We start from the raw sequence: 21183 nt of genomic DNA on the forward strand, positions 1-21183 counted from the left end.
ACTATCTTCTTCAAGAGCTTCCACCTTCCAATGTCCACTGATGTTCACTATCCTTTCATTGTTTGGACAGGAAAGTAGATTCATAAAGAACTAAGAGATTTTAAGTCTTCTAATTAGGCTAACCAGAATATTCAGTTAAACAAAATATCACAAGCCCTGAGCATTCCAATCAAATGTTAGTAACCTAATTGGGACATTGTCTGAATTATTTATTACACCACAATAGCAAATACTATAAATCTTTGAATAAAGACAACTAAAATAAACTAAAACAACAAAAATAAAATCCTATTCTTGATTATGCATAGCTGCACAAGGTCTTTTGCTCAAACAGTGGTGCAATGTACAGTGGAAACATCCAGAATTCCCAAACTTTAACTAGCAGGAACAACAAAAGTATCCTAAGCAAAATGGAAAACTTTATTTCATTTAGCATTTAAGAAAGCAGAGATAGTACTCAAACCCAGTGTTAATAATTAGTAAGGCAGCTGAGATCATGGAAAAAACAAACCAAAAAAGCTGATTTTTCAGAATTAATTTTATAAGGCTCGGTGTTCCAAAACTGTCGCACATTTTAACAGACCCAAAATTTTTGAGAAAGTAGACAGTCTGACAGATTGAGCCACTTTTTTTATGTGTACTTTTGAAAGAAATATCAAATTCAAACTTGTGTGCCATCTTTAATCATAAACTGAGATTAGTATTCCTAACTATGTTATTTGGTGGCAAAAATTTAGTCATGTATTAAAGTCAGTTAATAGTGAGCTGAACTCAAGACCATTATTTTTTCCTTCTCCTGCAATGAAATACAAAATTGCATCACCAACATCACAGTATAACCATCTGAAATCTGAATCAACTTACAAGGTCTCCAGGTTATCTAGTCCATCGAAACAGTGTTGACCCAGGTTTTTAATTTTATTGTTATGAAGATGTCTACGGAAAAAAGCATCACAATGACCTTCAAATCACCCAGTAGCAACTATTATAATGTTTCATATGCCTAAATTGGCTTAAAGGAGGAGTGTGGCTAAACATTGCAACCCTTGACTAATGGAAAACAAATAGTGTATTTCTTGATATACGCTGCACAGACTTGGATTCACTGAACATGGAAAAAGAAAGTATCTCTAGTGGGAAAATGGTATACACATTGAAGATTCTTTAATATTTAGCCATATCAGAACAAAAGCTCTCATGAGCTTTTAATTATATGAAGTAAAATTGTGGTGAGCTCCCCTTGGCAAGGAGGTGGGGGAAAACATCATGGAGGGAAGAGTCTCACCTTACACCAGTGAGAATGAGTAACAGATTTAATTTTATTATTATTAAAAAAAATTTTTTTTAAATGTTTATTTACTTTTGAGAGAGACAGCACAAGCAGGGGGACAGAGAGAGACAGGCAGACACAGAAACTGAAGCAAGCTCCAGTCTCTGTGCTGAGATGGGCTTGAACAAACAACCCGTAAGATCGTGACCTGAGCCGGTCGTACACTTAACTGACTGAGTCACCCAGACGCCCCTATTTTATTTTTTATTTTTATTTTTTCAGAGAGAGAGCGTGAGTGGGGAGGGGCAGGGGGAGAGAGAGAGAGAGAGAGAGAGAGAGAGAGAGAGGATCCAAAGTGGACTCTGAGCTGACAGCAGTGAGCCCAATGCGGGGCTTGAACTCACAAACTGTGAGATCATGACCTGAGCCGAAGTCAGAGCTTAACCAACTGAGCCAGCCAGGTGCGCCCGAGTAACAGCTTTTAAAAGAAATGCCATTTTATTATGTCCAAGTTTTTAAAGATTAAAAACACAGAGAATGATACATTCTTTGAAAAGACAAGATGTTCAAAACATGAAATATCACTCAAACTTATTTTCTGTGATCATCTCAAAACAATTCTACTTCTTTTAACACTCGATACATTGCTGGTACACAAGTAAAAGCTGTCCAAGTATTTGCTGAATGTCCCAATTTCTTGTTATGATTACAAAAGGCCACACATTTTAGAGAGGTTCAACAGTTATCAGATGTTAATTTTGTAATTATCCTAGCTTGTGTTTTTAAAAGTCAGCACATTTAATTTTGCAAAAAGAGGCAGCTCCCCCAAATGCTCTCTCTTCAGAAGCGTAACAAAAAATGAGGTACTTTCCTAATAATCTGTCACGAGAAATCTGCTTTTGCTCCCAGATTCACACAGACATAAGGTATTAAAAGGGATGGATACTTACAGAACTACCAGGCTTGAAAGGTTGGTAAATGCAAAGTCAGGGATGCTTGAGATTTTGTTGAGGGCCAAGGTCAGTGCCTGCAGGGTTGGCAGGTTGCTGAGAGGATGCACGGGCACCTCGGTCAAGCTGTTGTCATCCAGCCACAGATGTCGTAACTGAGCAAGCCCCTCGAAACTGTCCTCGGGGACTGAGGTAATATGGTTGGCATCTAAACGCCTGACAGAAACAGAAACCACCACGTTCAAGAACGAATTCTAGCAGAAGGAGCCAAGTCACACAGCTCTCCGTTTTCAAAACGGAAAGGAGTTACAAAAACGGCCGGAGCCATGGCATTCCTTATTTCTTCAATTTCTCTAGAAAGTCTCATAAAATGCACCAATTTTCTAAGACTATACGGTGGAAGTCTGTTCTTTCCCTTCCTACAGAACAATCTTTCAAGAATCTTTGGCTAAGAGTGACTTTATAGCAAAACAATGTTGGAAAAAAAGAAAGAACCCCCCCCCCCCGCCGCCAAAGGCCAAAGCTAGATCGAAGTTTATATTTCAGAATCTATATAAATCAAAACTAGAAAGAAAAAAAAAAAGAAGAAACTAAGCTGAGTAAATAAGCTACTGTACTTAAAATTTTACATTACAACTAAGATCTGATATTAAATTTGTTATTTTAACTTGATGCCAAAGGAGAAAACATAAGGAAATATTTACAAAAAAAAAAAAAATGTTTACAGCAACAAATCATTTCAAGGGATTCTTCTAACAATCCTTCTTACCAGCAGGCAAGTTAAAACTATAGGTATCATGTACTAGTCAAATAACCGCCTCTTCTCTTGGCACTGAAATCAAGAGTCAGACGCAACTAACTGAGCCACCCAGGCGCCCCTGATGGGGACTCGATTTTAAGTATGAGTCATCTTATTAGCAAGGTGTCTTTTAATTCCAGAATTTGGGGAAAATTTAAAAGAAGGCTTAAGGTCACAATAACACTGATCAGAGTAGCTATTTAATGTTTCCTGTGAACACTGTGCTGTTTTCTTAATAACTGTTAATTCTGGACTTAGCTCACGTCATGATCTCGCAGTTTGTGAGATCAAGACCTGCCTCAGGCTCTGTGCTGACAGCAGGGAGCCTGTTCAGGATTCTTGCTCTCCCTCTCTCTTTCAAAATAAATAAATAAACATTTAAGAAAAAAATTAAGTCCCCATCTAAAAATCTGGAAACTGATGTCCTAACGTTACTGTTGGCACAATCAGGCCTAATTGTTGGAATAAGCACGTTCCAACCCAAAGACACCCTGATGTTAACATGACAAAGGACAGTTATGTGCCAAATGACAACCCTCTTCACAATTCCCATGTTGATGCAACTTCACTACTGAAATTCATACCTCCCAGGCATGGACTTCCTGGTGAAAATTAGAGAACACAAAATACGTGAAAAGTCAAAATGACGGCATATTTTTAAAGCCCTGGAGTTTGGCAGTCGGCGAGGTCAGGAATTTCTGAGTTTTGGAGCAGTGCTTGCATCTGTCTCTTTCCTTCTGCTGCTCCAGCTTTGGGCCTGCCCTAGTGGCCCCTTTCCCCTCCCGGCAAATGCTGAGCCCTGCTCTGAAACACCGGCCCCAGTCTGAGTCTCAGGGGTTAAAGACCCTTGATCCTGGTAAAGATCTGATGGTAGCTTCTTTTTGATAAAGTCGAGAGAAGCACTAAAAAAGGGGACAACACAGGGAACCGGGCAGCTGCCTTAAGAAACAAACATTTTGACCCCTGGGTGGTTCAGTTGGTTAAACGTCTGACTTCGGCTCAGGTCGTGATCTCATGGCTCATGGATTTGAGCCACGCGTCAGGCTCTGTGCTGACAGCTCAGAGCCTGGAGCCTGCTTCGGATTCTGTGTCTCCCTCTCTCTCTGCCCCTCCCCCACTCAAACTCTGTCTCTCTCAAAAATAAACATTAAAAAAAAATTAAAAAACAAACAAACATTTTTAGGCTTGTTTAGTTTCTAGCACCTACCTCTGAGAAGAAATAGGTACCCTTTAAATACAGACTGCCAAAGTCCTGGCCATGGAGCTGCTTAGGAGATTTGCTTTAATGTGTGGATAGTATATTCTCTCTCTCTCTCTCTCTCTCTCTCTCTCACACACACACACACACACACTTCACAACCTTGCACAACTTCCACTTAGAGAAAGAGACACTGAACATATAAACATATAATCAACCATATAATGTAACTAACTATAAGTAGAATTTAATTGCATTAACCATTTAATTATCGCTATTCATTTAACACATCTAAACTGAGCATATTGTTAGGCACAAAAGAGATAAAAATGGTGAACACAGACATGAGACCTGTCCTCATGAGACTGACATTCTAATGAAGAGTGACCCACAATATAATACATTTTAAAAGTGTTTATAGGGTCGCCTGGGTGGCTCAGACGGTTAAGCGTCCAACTTTGGCTCAGGTCATGGTCTCACCCCTTCTGAGTTCGAGCCCCAGGTTGGTCAGGCTCTGTGCTGACAGCTCAGAGCCTGGAGCCTGCTTGAGATTCTGTGTGTCCCTCTCTGCCCCTCCCCTGTTCACACTCTGCCTCTCAAAAACAAGTAAATATTTTTTTAAAAAGTGATTATAGAGTGCTTAAGAATGCTATGAAGCAACTAAACAGGGTCCCAAGATAAAGACTAACAATAGAGACTAAGGGGGAGGGAAGTTAGTTAAAATGTATTGGTTAGGAAAAGCATCTCTAAGAAGGTGTTATTTTTTTTCTTTCTTTTTCTTCTCTTTATTATTTTTTTTAAATCCAAGTTAGTTAACATATAGTGTAATAATGATTTCAGGAGTAGAATTTAGTGATTCATCACTTACACATAAACACCCAGTGCTCATCCCAACAAGTGCCTTCTTAATGTCCACCACCCATTTAGCCCATCCCCCATCCACCTCCCCTCCCCTCCAGCAACCCTCAGTTTGTGCTCCGTATTTAAGAGTCTCTCATGGTTTGTCTCCCTGTCTGTTTTTACCTTATTTTTGCTTCCCTAACAAGGTGCTATATAAACTGAGATCCAGAGGGCAAAGACTCAGCAGAAACCAGCAGAATGTGGTCCCAGCAACTCCCAGAAGGTCAGGAGTGATTAGAACACAGGAAGAAGGTGGAGAGTCCTGAGAGACATAGCTGGGGATGCAAATGGGGACCAGACTATGTAGACCTTGTAAACTAGGTAAGGGGTTTGGAATGTATTTTAAGTACAAATTGAAGTCCCTTCCCAGTTTCTCAGCATTAGCGCAGTTTAAAAGTTTAAATTGCTTATGTTATCATATTGATTATAATGTGCATTCATAGTCAATAAAATAATGAGAAAGGCTCCCCTATATACACACACAACACTGCACTGAAATTAAGCCTTCTCTATAAAAGGTTTCATTAAGATGTGGCAAAATACTATAGAGAAAGCTATCTGTACCTTTTTAACATTATTTCAGTGTTATATACACCATTTATGCTCCTGCAGAATTCTGTACTATGTACCATCAAAGAAAAGAGATGGCCTTAACTTAGGGTGTGAGACTGAAACCCACAATGTGCTCCACGTTGGGCATGGAGTCTGGTTAAGATATTCTCTCTCTCTGTCCCTCCCCTGCTCACAGGTACTGGAGTGCTTGCTCTCTTTCTCTCTCTAAAAAAAAAAAAAACAAAAAAAGAGGTCAAAAGGAAGAAGAACTCTGGAAAAATGGGACACTTAAATAAAGCTAAATGAGGCAAAGGATTTGTGATGACTCAGTAATTAATCCTTACACCTCAATTCACATGCGGATGTTGGGAGCACACTCACAAATGTAAAGAGTTTGCCCCTATAACAAGATCAGTGTTTCACAGAGAAACTGTCTTAGAATCACAGCTTTGTACCAAGGACTTACACATTTAATATTAATTCTAACTAAGAGACCAAGAAAATACTATAACTGAATCAGTAGATGCATAAATAGCATCAGATATCTCCTAGGTGGGGAGATAAGTGTGGGTTTGTTTAAGGTATTTCACCATTTAAACTCAATCCATCAAGAGAGAACTATTACTTTAAGTGTACTTTAGTTGTTAAAGGGTTAACACTCTATTAACTGAATTCCCTTACTATTTTTGTCTTTAAAATGTGTTTCTATTCCCTATTCTCAAAAGCCTGTTTTATATCTTACTGAGTACTCACATACTTTTTTGTCTTAAATGAAATTACAATAATAATTCCATATGCACATTTTACTGATGAATGTCTGTTATCAACATCTATTCTATAATCAAAAGCTTTCCCTTTTTCTCTCTACTTCTAACTTACCAGTAACATATATATTATAGTGTTATATTTTATTGCCAGTTTCAAGTATAAATTGTTAAGATGATGCAATTACTGTGGAAAACCTAGGAAATTCAGTCTTTGAAATCCTCCTTTACCATTCAAGTGTGATATAATTTATTTTTTATTTTTTTAAATGTTTATTTTTGAGAGACAGCGAGAGAGAGCAAGTGTGTGCAAGGAGGCGGGGGGGGGGGGGGGGGCAAGGGGCAGAGAGAGAGAGACAGACAGACAGACAGACAGAATCTGAAGCAGGCTCCAGGCTCTGAACTGTCAGTGCAGAGCCTGATGTGGGGCTCAAACTCACAAACCATGAGATCATGACCTGAGCTGAAGTTGGACGTACAACCAACTAAGCCAGCCAGGTGCTCCCAAGTGTGATGTAATTTAAAGACAAAAAAATCCGGGGGCGCCTGGGTGGCGCAGTCGGTTAAGCGTCCGACTTCAGCCAGGTCACGATCTCGCGGTCCGTGGGTTCGAGCCCCGCGTCAGGCTCTGGGCTGATGGCTCAGAGCCTGGAGCCTGTTTCCGATTCTGTGTCTCCCTCTCTCTCTGCCCCTCCCCCGTTCATGCTCTGTCTCTCTCTGTCCCAAAAATAAATAAAAACATTGAAAAAAAAAATTAAAAAAAAAAAAAAGACAAAAAAATCCGGTGGTGCAAATTCTGACATGTCATTTACTAGCTTGCTAGGACAACGCTTTAGCCACTTCCATGGGTTTGTGGAAAACTGTTATGCTACGTTTATATTAACATTGACAACTCACTTTCAGATTTTATAGTCATCCTCACACACTTGTATCAAACCACTTCTGGTCAATTTCAACCCCTAACGAACTTTGCTCCTTTCTAAGCACTATTTCAAAACCACAAGGAAACCTTTCATGTAATTCAGGTCTGAAGATCAGATTTGCAAACTGAACTCAAGCACTGATAAGACTGTTTTACACCGTGACAGAATTTCAATAGTATCTACCTTGAATGCTACACCCACTATGCTAACAAACCCATGTACATTTCCTTCTTAAGTAAAACAGGCTTATCTCCTTGTGTTTCTGATGCATATAAAAACATCCCAATGCCTTTCTTAAGAAAATAGTTTGCTTTGACTCCTCTCCACTCCCCACCCCCATCCCAATTATGGAGATAATTTAAACTATGCAATTACTCAATGACTGATGAGCACAACATGCTTTCTTTAAAATACTATTTTAGAGGGAGAAACCTACTGTGAAAAACACTTTAAATCATCTAAATTATCAATAAATGTCATGTGGACTTTACTGCACTTATGGACCACAATCTATCTGCATGTTTTCTTCGTAGTTTTTCTGTTCCTTATCTTTTTCAGCCTTCCAACTAGACAAAATGATGGAATATTTTGATCATTTAGTCTTGGGAAATAAGAACAACGCTGTACGCAGTTCTTAAAAAAAAAAAGAATTCTGAAGAAGTAAAAGAAAACAACTATTTAAAATGTCTACTGGGGGTGCCTGGGTGGCTCAGTCGGTTAGGTGTCTGACTTCAGCTCAGGTCATGATCTCACAGTTCGTTGTTCGAGCCCCATGTCAGGGTCTGTGCTGCCAGCTCAGAGCCTGGAGACTGCTTTGAATTCTGTGTCTCCCTCTCTCTCTCTGCCCCTCCCCAATTAATGCTCTGTTTCTCTCTTTCTCAAAAATGAATTTAAAAAAAATTTTTTTAATAAAAATAAAATGTCTGAGGGAGATAAGATGGCTCCCTCCATGCACATCTGTCCAAGGTCAGAAGGTCTGTAGAGGTGAGTCACATATCTGTGAAGGGACTCATTCCAACCAGTTCACTGATGGAGTCTAGTCAGAGTCTACTCAATTACTTATGGCAAATAACAAATCCTATATTCCATAAACTTGGCATCATGGCAAAATTAGCTATTTAATATATTTCTACCTTAAACTTCTTTTTTTTTTTAAATTTTTTTAACGTTTATTTATTTTTGAGGCAGAGAGAGACAGAGCATGAACAGGGGAGGGGCAGAGAGAGAGGGAGACACAGAATCGGAAGCAGGCTCCAGGCTCCGAGCCATCAGCCCAGAGCCTGACACGGGGCTCGAACTCACGGACCGCGAGATCGTGACCTGGGTCGAAGTCGGACGCTTAACCGACTGAGCCACCCGGGCGCCCCTCTACCTTAAACTTCTATTGAAACTAGAAATGGAATGATGAATACCTCAGATACTCCTTTTTTATGACATTAGATACATTTTAAAGTTTAACTTTTATAGAGTATGATATGCTTTATTAGTACATTTTTTAAATTTTCACATTCATTTCTCATAACTACTAGAATGTCTAATCCCCATCAAAAGGTAATCTGCAATTTCCAATTTCCAGTGATGTGTCTGGGTGTAGTTAAAAATGGTTTTATATCAGCAAACAGATGAGACAAGCAGTTCAATGATTTTCAATCAAGTCTACTATACGCATATGCTACAAAAGTGTACATTGGAAGTTATTTCAAAGGGCAATAAAAAGAAAAATGTATGGGACAGATTTGTAGATTACACAACTACATGATATGGTTAAAACCTAATTTTGTGACCCAGAACGTAGCGAAGTGTGATAACTATTATGAGTTTTTATTCAGAGTGATTCTCAGAACTTCCATGTACATGAACATTACCTGGGGAAATTTTTAAAAAAATATATAGCTTCCTAGATCCTACTTTTAAAGAGAAAAAACCATTACTTCCAGGATATGGCCTAGGGGTCTACATTTTCATGATCTCCCCACTTGTGCTTCTGGTCCAAGAGGACAAAGTACCACACTCTGATAAACTACGCCTTCTCCCCACTGTCTTTGGGGTTATGACGTGAGCAAAACAATGTACATTGGTATTCGTCACTCTAGTAGAACAGCAAATTAAGTTCCCTGTTTTGAAGAATACTTTCTCATTACTTTCAGACATCTCCATCACCTGGTTATGTAAATTGGGTAAACTAGTAATGAAAAAAAGTACTGATAAAAATATACCATTATTACTGTTAATAGATTCCACAAATGTTTATTGAACACTTACCACATGTCAGATATTGTTATAAGTGCTTTTCCTGCATTAAAATACACGGCGAGTAATGAGCACATTACTCGATGGAGAATTTTAAATAATTTGCACAACGTTATACAGCTAGCAAGTGACAAAGTGGGGATCCCAAACCAGACAAGCCTGTTTCAGAATTCTAATTAATCTGAATTTCTTTTGAGAGCATTGCAAACATTCAGATAAATATGCAAAGGGATTTTCTTAATCTTGACAAAAAGCGAATTGCAATAACCACACACATCAGCTCAGTGCTTCTCACTTTTTTCCTTTAAGGCACCCCTAGAGACAGAGGAACTTGATCTTCCGATCCCAAAGATGAAAAGGACGAAAAGTTGTAGTCCCAACAATACTAGTTTATAACATTCATTGTAGTCATTAACAAATATGTGTATTTAATATAAAAATGGTTGTTTCTTCAAAATCTTCTGTGGATTTTGCATGGTTCCTGTGATACCACTACTGCTTACCTGATCCACCCACTACAGGAGGAAGGGATGTATGGGGCATGTGTATCAAAACAATGGAAGGAGTGATCACCTTTCTCCAGGTTCATATATATACACACACATACATATGGGAAAGAATGCAAAGAAGAACAAAAAGTGAAGTGCTATTTGAGAAAGCCTTTGAAATTTATAAAAACCAAGCTTTTCAACATGGTAAAAACCAAGAGTTGAAATCTTGAACACTCCACATAAAACCAAACTTTCCTCAAAAAACAACAACAACAACAACAACAACAAAAACAAACCTTGGGAAGAAGGCAGTACAAGAGACTAAGAAGTTATACCCCCAGTGTAAGTTCAAGGTGTGAGTTCAAGGTCCACAGATGAGGAATTATAATCAGTTTGTTCTGATTATCCTTACCACCTAAAACAGGAACTTCTTTGTGACTGACTCTTGACCACCGTGGCACAAGACACCAGAACTTCTGTACACATCTAATTCTGGTTCTAAAGAGGTGATGATCACCTGCCACTTACAAGCTCCTGGAATTAGACCCAGAAGTGCATGCTTGTAACTTTCTCCCAACATCTGACACAAGAGGGGGGGTAAATTGATCCACCTGCTTCTCTGTCACCAAATGGCATTTTGATAATAGCACCTGGCTATCCCCAATTTTATCCCAGATGAGAGGGTAAATTTCCCCTTTTGCTAGGATTCCAGTTCTTTACACATTTAGCAGCCGAGTGGTCTACTTATGATTCAAGAATGCAGAAAATGAAAAAGTTACTTACAAAGACTGCAAAGCACTCAGTCCTCGAATGGCTTCACTGGGTACTGTTCTCAACTGATTGTTTTGCAGGGTTCTGGAAGGAAATTTTTGGTTAGTGAATAACAAGCAATTGTTACTATTTTTTCTTAGAAGAATTCAGAGCCATTTCTATCTAAAAAATATTTCTAATGGCAGGAAAGGAGGAAAGGTCAAGGTGTAAAGCACCCAAGAAAAGAGAACTGCAGAAAAAGCAAGAAGCATTTTGCTATAAGGCCAGAAATGAAACCTAAGCCACTATCCCAAGCCATCTCTTAACACAGACCTACTGATAATCCACATTTCCAGAGGTGTTTCATTCTCAAGAATTAAGGCACCTTAATTAACATTCATCACTCTTTTAATGTTAATTAGGAAGCATAACAAGTTAACTGGGAGAGGTATAACAAACAAACCTATTGGAATCCCTAGTGCCTTTTCAATTTGGAATAAAGCAGAGCCCAGAAACATGGACACTCAGTAGAGCCAGGTTTTCCAAGAAGATAGCAGACCCTAAGTTCTTAGGGAGCAGCAGACATGTCCTCAGTGAATGGAGGGCCACAGCAAAAATAGAGCTTTAACCATCTAACAGGACCCAGAGAAGAAAGGCATAGATCTGCACTGAAAATGAAGTCCTTATTACTTTTGCCTAAAGCCATTTCTAGTCATCTTAATACAATGACCGCTTGACATGAATCACAACCACAGAATGGAATAGTAAAAGGTACATGTAACTCACTGAACCAGAGAGGTCTAGTGACTTACAGACAGTTATTCAGCAAGGTAGTGGCAGAAGTGGAGTTGGCAGTCAGTTCATCTGTTTCCCAATCTGCCATACTCTAAATGCCTAACCAATGCCAGGAATTCATTTCCTGGTCCTTCAACAGACTATATAAATTATAGGCATCCTAAGTCCTTTTGGCTTTAAAATGATTTTAACACTTTGAGCTTTTGTTAGCCTTTTTCCCTTTAGGGTCAGCTAATTCAAAGTCCTCAAAGGTATACAATAAGTAGAAACAAAGCTCTACCAGTAAAGCTTAAATATGATTTTGATTCAGTGCATTAGCCCAACAAAAAGCCTAATACATTCAACTGTAATACACTGAAGGTCAGAACACCTATTATTTAGAGTTTTAACTTTTGTTATCTAGACCCAAGGTTGCCTAAATGAACCCTTGCATCCCACACTACCCATTGGCCACTCCTTAAATCTTTTAATCCTGAACTAAAAGAAACTGTGCTTACCCTAGCTCCAAGCATGTTGACTATGCAGAAAGAAAATACACAGCCAGCTGTGAAACTCTAAAATTGCATTACTTACAGAACTTTGAGTTCTTTCAACCCAGACAAGGCCTTTGGGTGGATAAAAGAGAGGTCATTGCCAGCCAATCGTCTAGGGGGAAAAAAGTAGCAAGAAAAAAAAAAAATAGTAATTCAGGCTCTTAAAATTCAGAACTCACAATAAACTGATCTGTGATTAAAGCTCTACATTAAACATTTCTCAAGTCTATCTGACATTAAACATGGACTTAAACCTTTGCTAAAGTGATCCCAAGATTCTTCCAATGAGATAAATGTCTGTAGAATTTTTTTTTTTTTAACTCCCAATACAATAATTCAAACAGGCACATTTTTATTCTGGTGAGGTCAAGCAAGCCAAAACACATTAAACCAAATTAAGTTTGCTATTCATGGTCACTCTCTGCAGCTTGCAGTGTTTTCCAAATGCCTCATAAATACAGACCACTGGTCAGCAGGCAGGAGTGTTTACACGGATCAGAGCAAACCGGTCTGTTAAGGAGGAATGCCTTCTGCAGGCAAGTCAACCTGTTACCTATCCATTACCAAGGGCGACATGTTCTGTGCAAAAGGGAGGCAGAAAGTGAAAGTCACTGTAAGCATAATTTTTCAAACAAAGGCATCTATCTATCGATCGATCAATAGATAGGTGGGTGTTTTTGTTGTTTTTTTAAAGAAATGTTTTCCTAAAGAAAATTTAAAGTGACAAATTTAAGTGGGAGTAAGAGTGAGTAAGTGTGAATAAGGAAAGGACAAGAATTCTTTGGGTCCTTTTTTCTTTTTTTTTTTAATTTTTTTTCAACGTTTATTTATTTTTGGGACAGAGAGAGACAGAGCATGAACGGGCGAGGGGCAGAGAGAGAGGGAGACACAGAATCGGAAACAGGCTCCAGGCTCTGAGCCATCAGCCCAGAGCCTGACGCGGGGCTCGAACTCACGGACCGTGAGATCGTGACCTGGCTGAAGTCGGACACTTAACCGACTGCGCCACCCAGGCGCCCCTCTTTGGGTCCTTTTATAAGATATCTGGGCCCACAATTCATACTGAGCCCCACTCTCCTTCCCATTTTCCCAGGCATACAGAAATGAGAGAAAAAGTTAAACAGGAATTTAGGGAGAAGAAGCAGAGAGAAAGACAGCAACTCGTGTAAATAACTTATAAACAGGTGAACTGAAGGTTTCCAAGCACTGACTTAAAAATGATAGTTGTGGGGGCGCCTGGGTGGCGCAGTCGGTTAAGCGTCCGACTTCAGCCAGGTCACGATCTCGCGGTCTGGGAGTTCGAGCCCCGCGTCAGGCTCTGGGCTGATGGCTCAGAGCCTGGAGACTGTTTCCAATTCTATGGCTCCCTCTCTCTCTGCCCCTCCCCCGTTCATGCTCTGTCTCTCTCTGTCCCCAAAAAATAAATAAACGTTAAAAAAAAGAAAAAAAAAAATTAAAAAAAAAAAAATGATAGTTGTGTGCCCATATGTTAAACACAGGACTGTCCCAGTTTCCTGGTTTCATCAGGATACTCTCCCAAGCAACAAGATTTTGTATCTCCAATTTTTTTTATGCTCTCTCTCCTCATGTCTTAGGATCACATAGTCATCAAGTCATATTCACTCCTCCTTTAAAGGTTCTATTTTCATCCCTTTTTCTTCTCTCTGTAAGCACCCTATACCTCTGAGTCTTATTCATCGATTCACTCATTCACTAAAAAGTTTCATTTGTCCACAAAAAAGTTTAATTCATTAACAAATATGAGTGTCTACTAAGTGCCAGATGTACAATATCCTCTTCTTAGACCTCTGGTCCCTCCACCTTCCAATCTGCTTCTCTTCTATACCCTGACTTTAGGGGCACAAGAAAAGCTCCTTCATTTGAAGTCACTGAGGTCTGAAACTTATTTTTTTTTTTTTTGAGAGAGTGAGCGAGCATGAGTGGGGAGAGGAGGAGAGAGACAGAGAGAGAGAGAGAGAGAGAGAGAGAGAGCGAGCAAGCACTGAGCAAGGAGCCTGATTCTGGGCTTGATTCCACAACCCTGGGATCATCACCTGAGCCGAAATCAAGAGTCAGATGCTCAACCTACTGAGCCACACAGGTGTCCCTGACACTCTAGTTTTCAAAGGCATTATTTTCTCTGGAACTTTTAAGAATGCAAATATCCCTGGGAAAGATAATACTTGATCCTTACCTAGCATTAATATATAGATGTATACAGAAGGTGTGTATGGGGGTGGGGAGAGAACAAGAAGACTCAGAAACCAAGAGTGAATACTGAGAATTATTTTTTCAGTAGCAAGGATCACAATGCTGGCTTCTCAGGAACACCACAGGTGTAACACAGGGTTCATGCCCCTAAATTAAATTCCTCCTAAAAAGCCACACCACACATTTTGATCTCACAAGCACCCTAGCACCTTTCAAGGCTTTCCACATCCAGGCTCACAATAGCTTACTTTATGCCATCAGTCTCTTGGCCTTTTACCTCCAAGAGTTCACCATATGTAAAATGAGGGATTGGGAAAGATGGTTTTAACACCTCCTCAGGGTTAAAAATATTTCTCCTTAGCAAATCCTCTTGCTTCTAGACTAGCCAGTGTCACTGGCTTTATGTCACTAAGACGGTCACTATGTCTTTAAATGTCTTCACCTCACAACCTCACCTTCTCTCCTTGAATACTCAACTCCAGCATTACTGCCCATGAAGACTTTAGTTCTTATGAACATGACCTGTGTGTGAATTCCTAGAATTCATCATTAAACTTGGTCACAGGCTACATTCTACTGGTTGTTTCTTGCCCATTAGTCTTGCAGGTCAAGTACAAACAGTGCCCAGAACAGGGCATGCACCTCACACTTCTGTTACTACCCACCAACGTGTTAACTCATTAGTCAGAAACTGTTTTCTCAGAATTTCCCCCTCAAAAATGCTAGCCATTCCACTGCCATGGCACCCCACAGTCTACCTTAGGGCAGGCTCAGCACAAGCCCTCTCAGGGGCCTTCCTATATCCCAAACTCACTAACCAAAATTCAGTTGATAATTCTCACAGTTGAAATGGGAGTGTTCAAAAGGTCACATTAAAAAAAAAAAAATTTTAATGAATTTATTTTTGAAAGAGACAGAGCATGAGCAGGGGAGGGGCAGAGAGAGAGAGAGAGAGGGAGACACAGAATCCCAAGCAGGCTCCAGGTTCTGAGCTATCAGCACAGAGCCCAATGCAGGGCTTGAACCCAGCAACTGTGAGATCATGACCTGAGCTCAATTTGGACACTTAACTGACTGAATCACCCAGGTGCCCCAAAAGGTCACATTTAAAAAAAATCACATTGTACCATGAGGACCATAAGGGGCAACAGCCCAACAGCCCCCCCCCCCGCCCCCCCCAGCGCTGCAAGTAATCACATGACTATGACCGCTCCTGCAAGTTATCTGAAAGAGCTGCTTTAAAAAGCTCAAGTCTGGGTGCCTGGCTGGCAATCGGTTGAGCATGATATTCTTGATCTCAGGATTATAAATTCAAGCCCCACATTGGGTATAGAGATTACTTAAAAATTAAATCGGTTAAGCATCCGAATCTTGGTTTTGGCTCAGGTCATAGACTCACGGTTTTGTGAGTTTGAGTCCCACATCGGGATCTGTGCTGACAGCACGAAGCCTACTTGAGATTTTCTCTCTCCCCCTCCCTCTCTCTCTGCCCCTCCCGTGTTCACACTGTCTCTGTCTCTTCTCAAAAATAAATAAATAAACTTTGAAAATAAAATAAAATCTTAAAAAAAGAAAAAAGTTCAGTTCTACCAAAAGACAAACACTATAAACAGACCGAAGTTGTTACAGGGTTCTTAATTTTTGCCTCTAATATTTGTAATGTCCCTGTATCTATGGGCTCTCCTTGAGGAGTTTCGTCTATTATGCCAGGGCTCATGAAAGAGTATTTTATAAAATAATGAAGGAAGTGGCAAAATGCAGAGTGCCTGATTACCTTTACTTGTCAACAGAAAAGAGTGTTTAACCACATTAGCTAAGATATTTGCTCCCTTTTCCCAAATCTCTGCCCCCTTTTATAAGCCAAGGGAAAAACTAAAGTAACCTAACTTCAAAAAGTGTCTTTTCTCCACTACTTATCATTCATAGAAATGACCAAATGAGCTCTCTGCATGTGGTTTGTCCCGAAATGCAAGCCCACACTCTGGAGAAATAAACACTTCTAGGACGCAGTGAATGGTGATAACGCAGAGCAAGCAGGCACACTACCTCACGCTACTGCGATTCCTTCGTTTCCTACTAAAGCAAACATATCATGTGGAGTCTTGAGGAATGTATCAACCCACGCTTCCCAAGCTGCTGTGTTAATGAATAATAAGCACGGCAGCTTGGAAAAGGCTCTACAGATCCAGCAATCACATGCTCCAAAGTCTCTTCCCATTTTCTTTCTTTCATGAGCCAGTATTTCTTATAGTAGACGCTGGGGAGGCTTCATGTCCAAAACCTCAGATCCGGAAGCAAGCAAAGTAAATTAAGTGACAGCGTTAGGGACAAAGTTCCCAAAAACTCTGGAAGAACAAAAACCTATGTAATGAGCCCACAATAGTCACAAACACTGAGATACATGGTTTACAGACCTTCTTCTCTGTTAGTCATTTCATTACTATGGCCTTGCTTCTCCGAGTCCCTGAGAGGTTAGGTGACTGGGCATAAGTCACACAGATGGGAAGTGGAGGAGCCAGCATTCCAGTTCTTGCCTGGCTGGCCCCAGTGCTTAGTCATGTCAATGCCTCTGGTGTGTCACCAAAAGGTTGGGAAATAATTCCCAGAGAGGTGGAACAGGGCGGACTTGGGCAATAGCCTTGTTCTGAGTATCAACAGCTCTCCCCCAGTAGACTGGAGCTCACAAGCAGGGACTGTGGCTTTAGGAGCTCAGAACTGTGACTACGGATGAATTTCCAACAGACCAACAGTGTCATCCTTCCCATAGCTAAAGATGACCAGTGGGAAAGGAGGTTCCGGAAGGATGGATCCCTGAGTGCCCCAGGGTATGGACAGATCCGAAACTCACTGAGACTTTATTTAGGATAGATAGTATTCTTGGTTGTGCTTCCTTCAATGCAACTCTCAAGGAAAAAGAGATGGCTGGTCTTGAAGAGTCACTGATGGCCCTCAACTAGCCAAGACCAGTTCCTTCCCTATTCTACACCTGGGTTTGTCTGTACCAGATCCAACAGTTTCCTCAACGCCTCACTTCCTGAGGACCTGCTGTCCGGCTCCAGAAAACCTTTTTAATTTGCTAAATTTATTATTTAACAATAGCAAAGCCGGGGCGCCTGGGTGGCGCAGTCGGTTAAGCGTCCGACTTCAGCCAGGTCACGATCTCGCGGTCCGTGAGTTCGAGTCCCGCGTCGGGCTCTGTGCTGACAGCTCAGAGCCTGGAGCCTGTTTCAGATTCTGTGTCTCCCTCTCTCTGACCCTCCCCCGTTCATCTCTGTCTCTCTCTGTCTCAAAAATAAATAAACATTAAAAAAAATAAAATAAAATAAAATAAAATAAAAAACAATAGCAAAGCCAATTAAAATTAATTTAATGTGGTAAATGAGGATATGTATATATATGTATGTGTATATACAAAATATGTAATTTTTTTTTTTACACTATTCTTCTGATGGCTGTGAAGACCTAAGGGGGAAAATCATTAGGGTGAACGGAATGGTGAACATGGTACAATTTTCTGCATGCTAAGGGTACAGGGTCCCAGGCATCAGTTCCTTCCCTTCTGCACCTCTAGCTCCTGTCTCCAAAGACCAGAAAGCCTCACTGCAAGGTTTCAACCTATCCACTCTTGTATTCTGCCTGCTGTCACCTGAGTCTAAGCCCTTAATTCCCCCCCCCCCCCAACTTCCACTGGATTACCGCCATGAACCTCTACAAGACTCCTCCTCAACCACTTAATTATAATACTGTGAGAGCTAAATCTTAAAAAAGCTCAACTCGGAGCATTTTCCAAAAGGCTTTTTTCCCTGCTGACTTAGCTGGAACTTCATTCTGGATCCCTCTCTTCCTTTCTTACCTTATTCCCCAATGTTCCCCGTGTCCTATAATTTAGCACACCATGCTTCTCCACCTCCGACTCTTTGCTCATGACACTTCCTTTGCCTGAAATACCCTGACTCCAGCCTCTGCCAAGTGAAACATTACTCATCATCACTGTCCAAGTTGGATACTACCACAAATATGAAACCATCATGATATCAGCTTTCTTTGATTCCACCGGTACTTAAACAAAGCTCTCATTGGGCACATCTTATTTTGCCTCTAGTTACTGTGAACTTGTTACATCTCCTACAGTTGTATTATATGTCCCTTATGGGCAGGGACCAAGTCATATTCCTTTTGTATTCTCTCACATGGGACCCTATGTGTAGCAGACACTTGGTATTTGCCATAATGCCTCAGCTAAGCCCCAGTAGGGCTCTGGATTCAATTGCTCCTTAAAGAGCGGGGAAAGCTTACTGTTTATCTTTACTTTTCTGCATGTTTTCTCTTGTTTAATTTCTGCTCCCCTACTGCCCTTCACTCTCCCAGACAAGAAATAACTACTTGGCAAGATCTTAAAGTGCCATGGCAACAATGTTCTTTCTTAACATATTCTGGGAGTACATTTTCTTAGGGAAGGGGAGGGCAGACCTTAAACATGGGAACACCTGTCCACTGGTCAACAGTATTATCTCCATGCACTCTGGGTTGTGCACATGATCACACAAAATTAAAACAAGTCTAGCAGGACTTCAAATGGGGACACAGTCTACCTCAAGGCAACTCCTATTTATGCTGCTTGTTACAACAGTCTGAGAAGCAGAGAGCAAAGACAGGGAGGGGAGAGACAGAGAAAGGGTGGAGGAGAGGGAAAGGGCAAGCCATGAGACTTCCGCTCTCCCACTGGATTTGGAACCATTCCAGGAAACAGGATACAAGCAGCTCAGTGTGTAGTGTCTTTATGAATCTGTTTTGTGTGCATTTATTATTCATAAGGTCCATGGATTCACATGAGGGCCTCTTTCCAGGGGAAGCCAGAGTTTTCAATTATATCCTCTCTTCTTAATCCATGTGCTACACGATATTTTCTATCTGCCACCCGTCCCAGCGAGGGAAGCAGGAACAGCACTGGTGAAATGGGCACAGGTCAATGGTGTGTATGAACAAGGAGACCACATTTCAGTAGGTAATCTGTGCCGGAGGGTTCACACTTTCATGAAATGTGCTGATTAAGACAGGTTTCTTCACTTGGGAGGCAACTTAAAGAAAGAAGAGAGGCAAGTGTGAAAAAGATAATAAACCAGTTGGTGCTATTTCTCTTAAGAAATGCCTGGATTTAGGCTTCTTCCATCCTATTACAGAAATTTCACTGTAGCCATTTGGCTGGAATTCTGGCCAAGGACCAGCGGACTAAGGACTACAATATACACGCTGATGACTACACATACGTACAGAGCCGGGAGGAGGGCTGATGAGGGCTCAGTAGCTTCCAGCAGCTGTTGTGAGGAGTCTGGGGTGGAGAAAGCAGGAGTCAAAGCAACTGCAGCAGTAAAGCCCGGGTGGGAAGCACGCTTGCACACAAACAACAGAGAGCTTTACTCACGCCAATTTCTGTATCACACGATGGGGAAGTTGGGGAGTGGAGGACGAGGCAGGATGGGGTGGCACAATCATGTGCCTCCCTTCTTTTTGCAGAGGTGGCTACCAGATGGCCCGGCATTACACTCCTGTCCAGTTCCCACAAAAAGGTCCTTTGAGCACCACTCTCCCCTTCTCAGCGATATTCACCTACCCCCACACCAACATCTTCTGTCGCCCCTCATAACTTCGTCCCATACCTGCATGTTCCCACCCAACAGGTCTCCATCCGAAGCCACACACACGAACTATCACACACTGTACCCAAATCCATCCAGGCTGCCTCTCCCATTAAATTCTCTCAAGTGGGTGGATCAGCACTGCGTTACACTACACGCAAAGTATGACAGACACAACCACCAGCCCGTGACACTACCTCCAGAGGAGGCATTTCTAGCTCAAAACGGAGCTGGGCAAGTGGCGCCGGCGTGGCTCAGTAGATGAAGTGTCTGACTCTTGATTTTTGGCTTAGGTCATGATCTAGTGGTTCATGGGTTCGAGCCCCAGGTCAGGCTCTGTGCTGACAGCATGGAGCCTGTTTGAGATTCTCTCTCTCCCTCTCTCTCTCTGCCCCTCCCCTGTTCATGTGCTTTAAACAAACAAACAAACCTTAAAAGAAAATGAGCTGGACAAGTATGGCCCAGGGAAGCATCTAACGGGAGGTTAAGTGACATTCTCTTATGAAATATAATTTGAAATCAGCAGGTTCTAAAATGTTGGCTACCATTTTCAAGTAAAAGCAAAAACCATTATAATGCATACCTCTGGTATAAGCCCTTAACCATGTATTTATTTATGTGTTAAAGCCCTACTATGTGCTGGGAATTCTGCGGTGTCCTGTGAAAAGTGAGGACCTCAGGAGGTACATCAGTTTCCAGGTATGGATATTCAGTATCACCACACAGTGACAAAAGGAACATTACTGTAGCCCTCTTCCTTCCATTACTCTACCATATTGGCCCTTGTTAACACCATCCCCTACTGTTGTCTTTAAAACAAAGTGCTGGGGCACCTGGGTGGCTCAGTCGGTTAAGTGGCCTACTTCGGCTTAGGTCATGATCTCGCGGTCCATGAGTTTGAGCCCCGCGTCTGGCTCTGAGTACTGACAGCTCAGAGCCTGGAGCCTGTTTCAGATTCTGTGTCTCCCTCTCTCTGACCCTCCCCCATTCACGCTCTGTCTCTCTCTGTCTCAAAAATAAATAAACGTTAAAAAAAAATAAAAATAAATAAAACAAAGTGCCTCTGTTTCCTTCGTGTCTTGCCCAAGGCCCTATAGCGCAGCTAAATAATGTAAATCCTAGAAATAAAACAATGTAAATAAAGGAAAATAACGTACATTC

At 41.1% G+C, this 21183-nt stretch overlaps 1 protein-coding gene across 1 annotated transcript in view; it reads right to left on the minus strand.

Moving 5' to 3' along the window:
* The window catches only part of LGR4 (leucine rich repeat containing G protein-coupled receptor 4), a 102823-nt gene that overhangs the window by 15863 nt on the left and 65777 nt on the right, over nt 1–21183 (minus strand). The window contains exons 3-6 of the mRNA XM_043580842.1: nt 12216–12287; nt 10881–10952; nt 2221–2436; nt 865–936 (exon numbers count right to left, since the gene is read on the minus strand). Coding sequence (XP_043436777.1) covers nt 865–936; nt 2221–2436; nt 10881–10952; nt 12216–12287 — 432 coding nt within the window. The remainder of the gene's footprint in view (nt 1–864; nt 937–2220; nt 2437–10880; nt 10953–12215; nt 12288–21183) is intronic.

The sequence above is a fragment of the Prionailurus bengalensis genome, chromosome D1, assembly GCF_016509475.1.
Source record: "Prionailurus bengalensis isolate Pbe53 chromosome D1, Fcat_Pben_1.1_paternal_pri, whole genome shotgun sequence".
Taxonomy (NCBI): domain Eukaryota; kingdom Metazoa; phylum Chordata; class Mammalia; order Carnivora; family Felidae; genus Prionailurus; species Prionailurus bengalensis.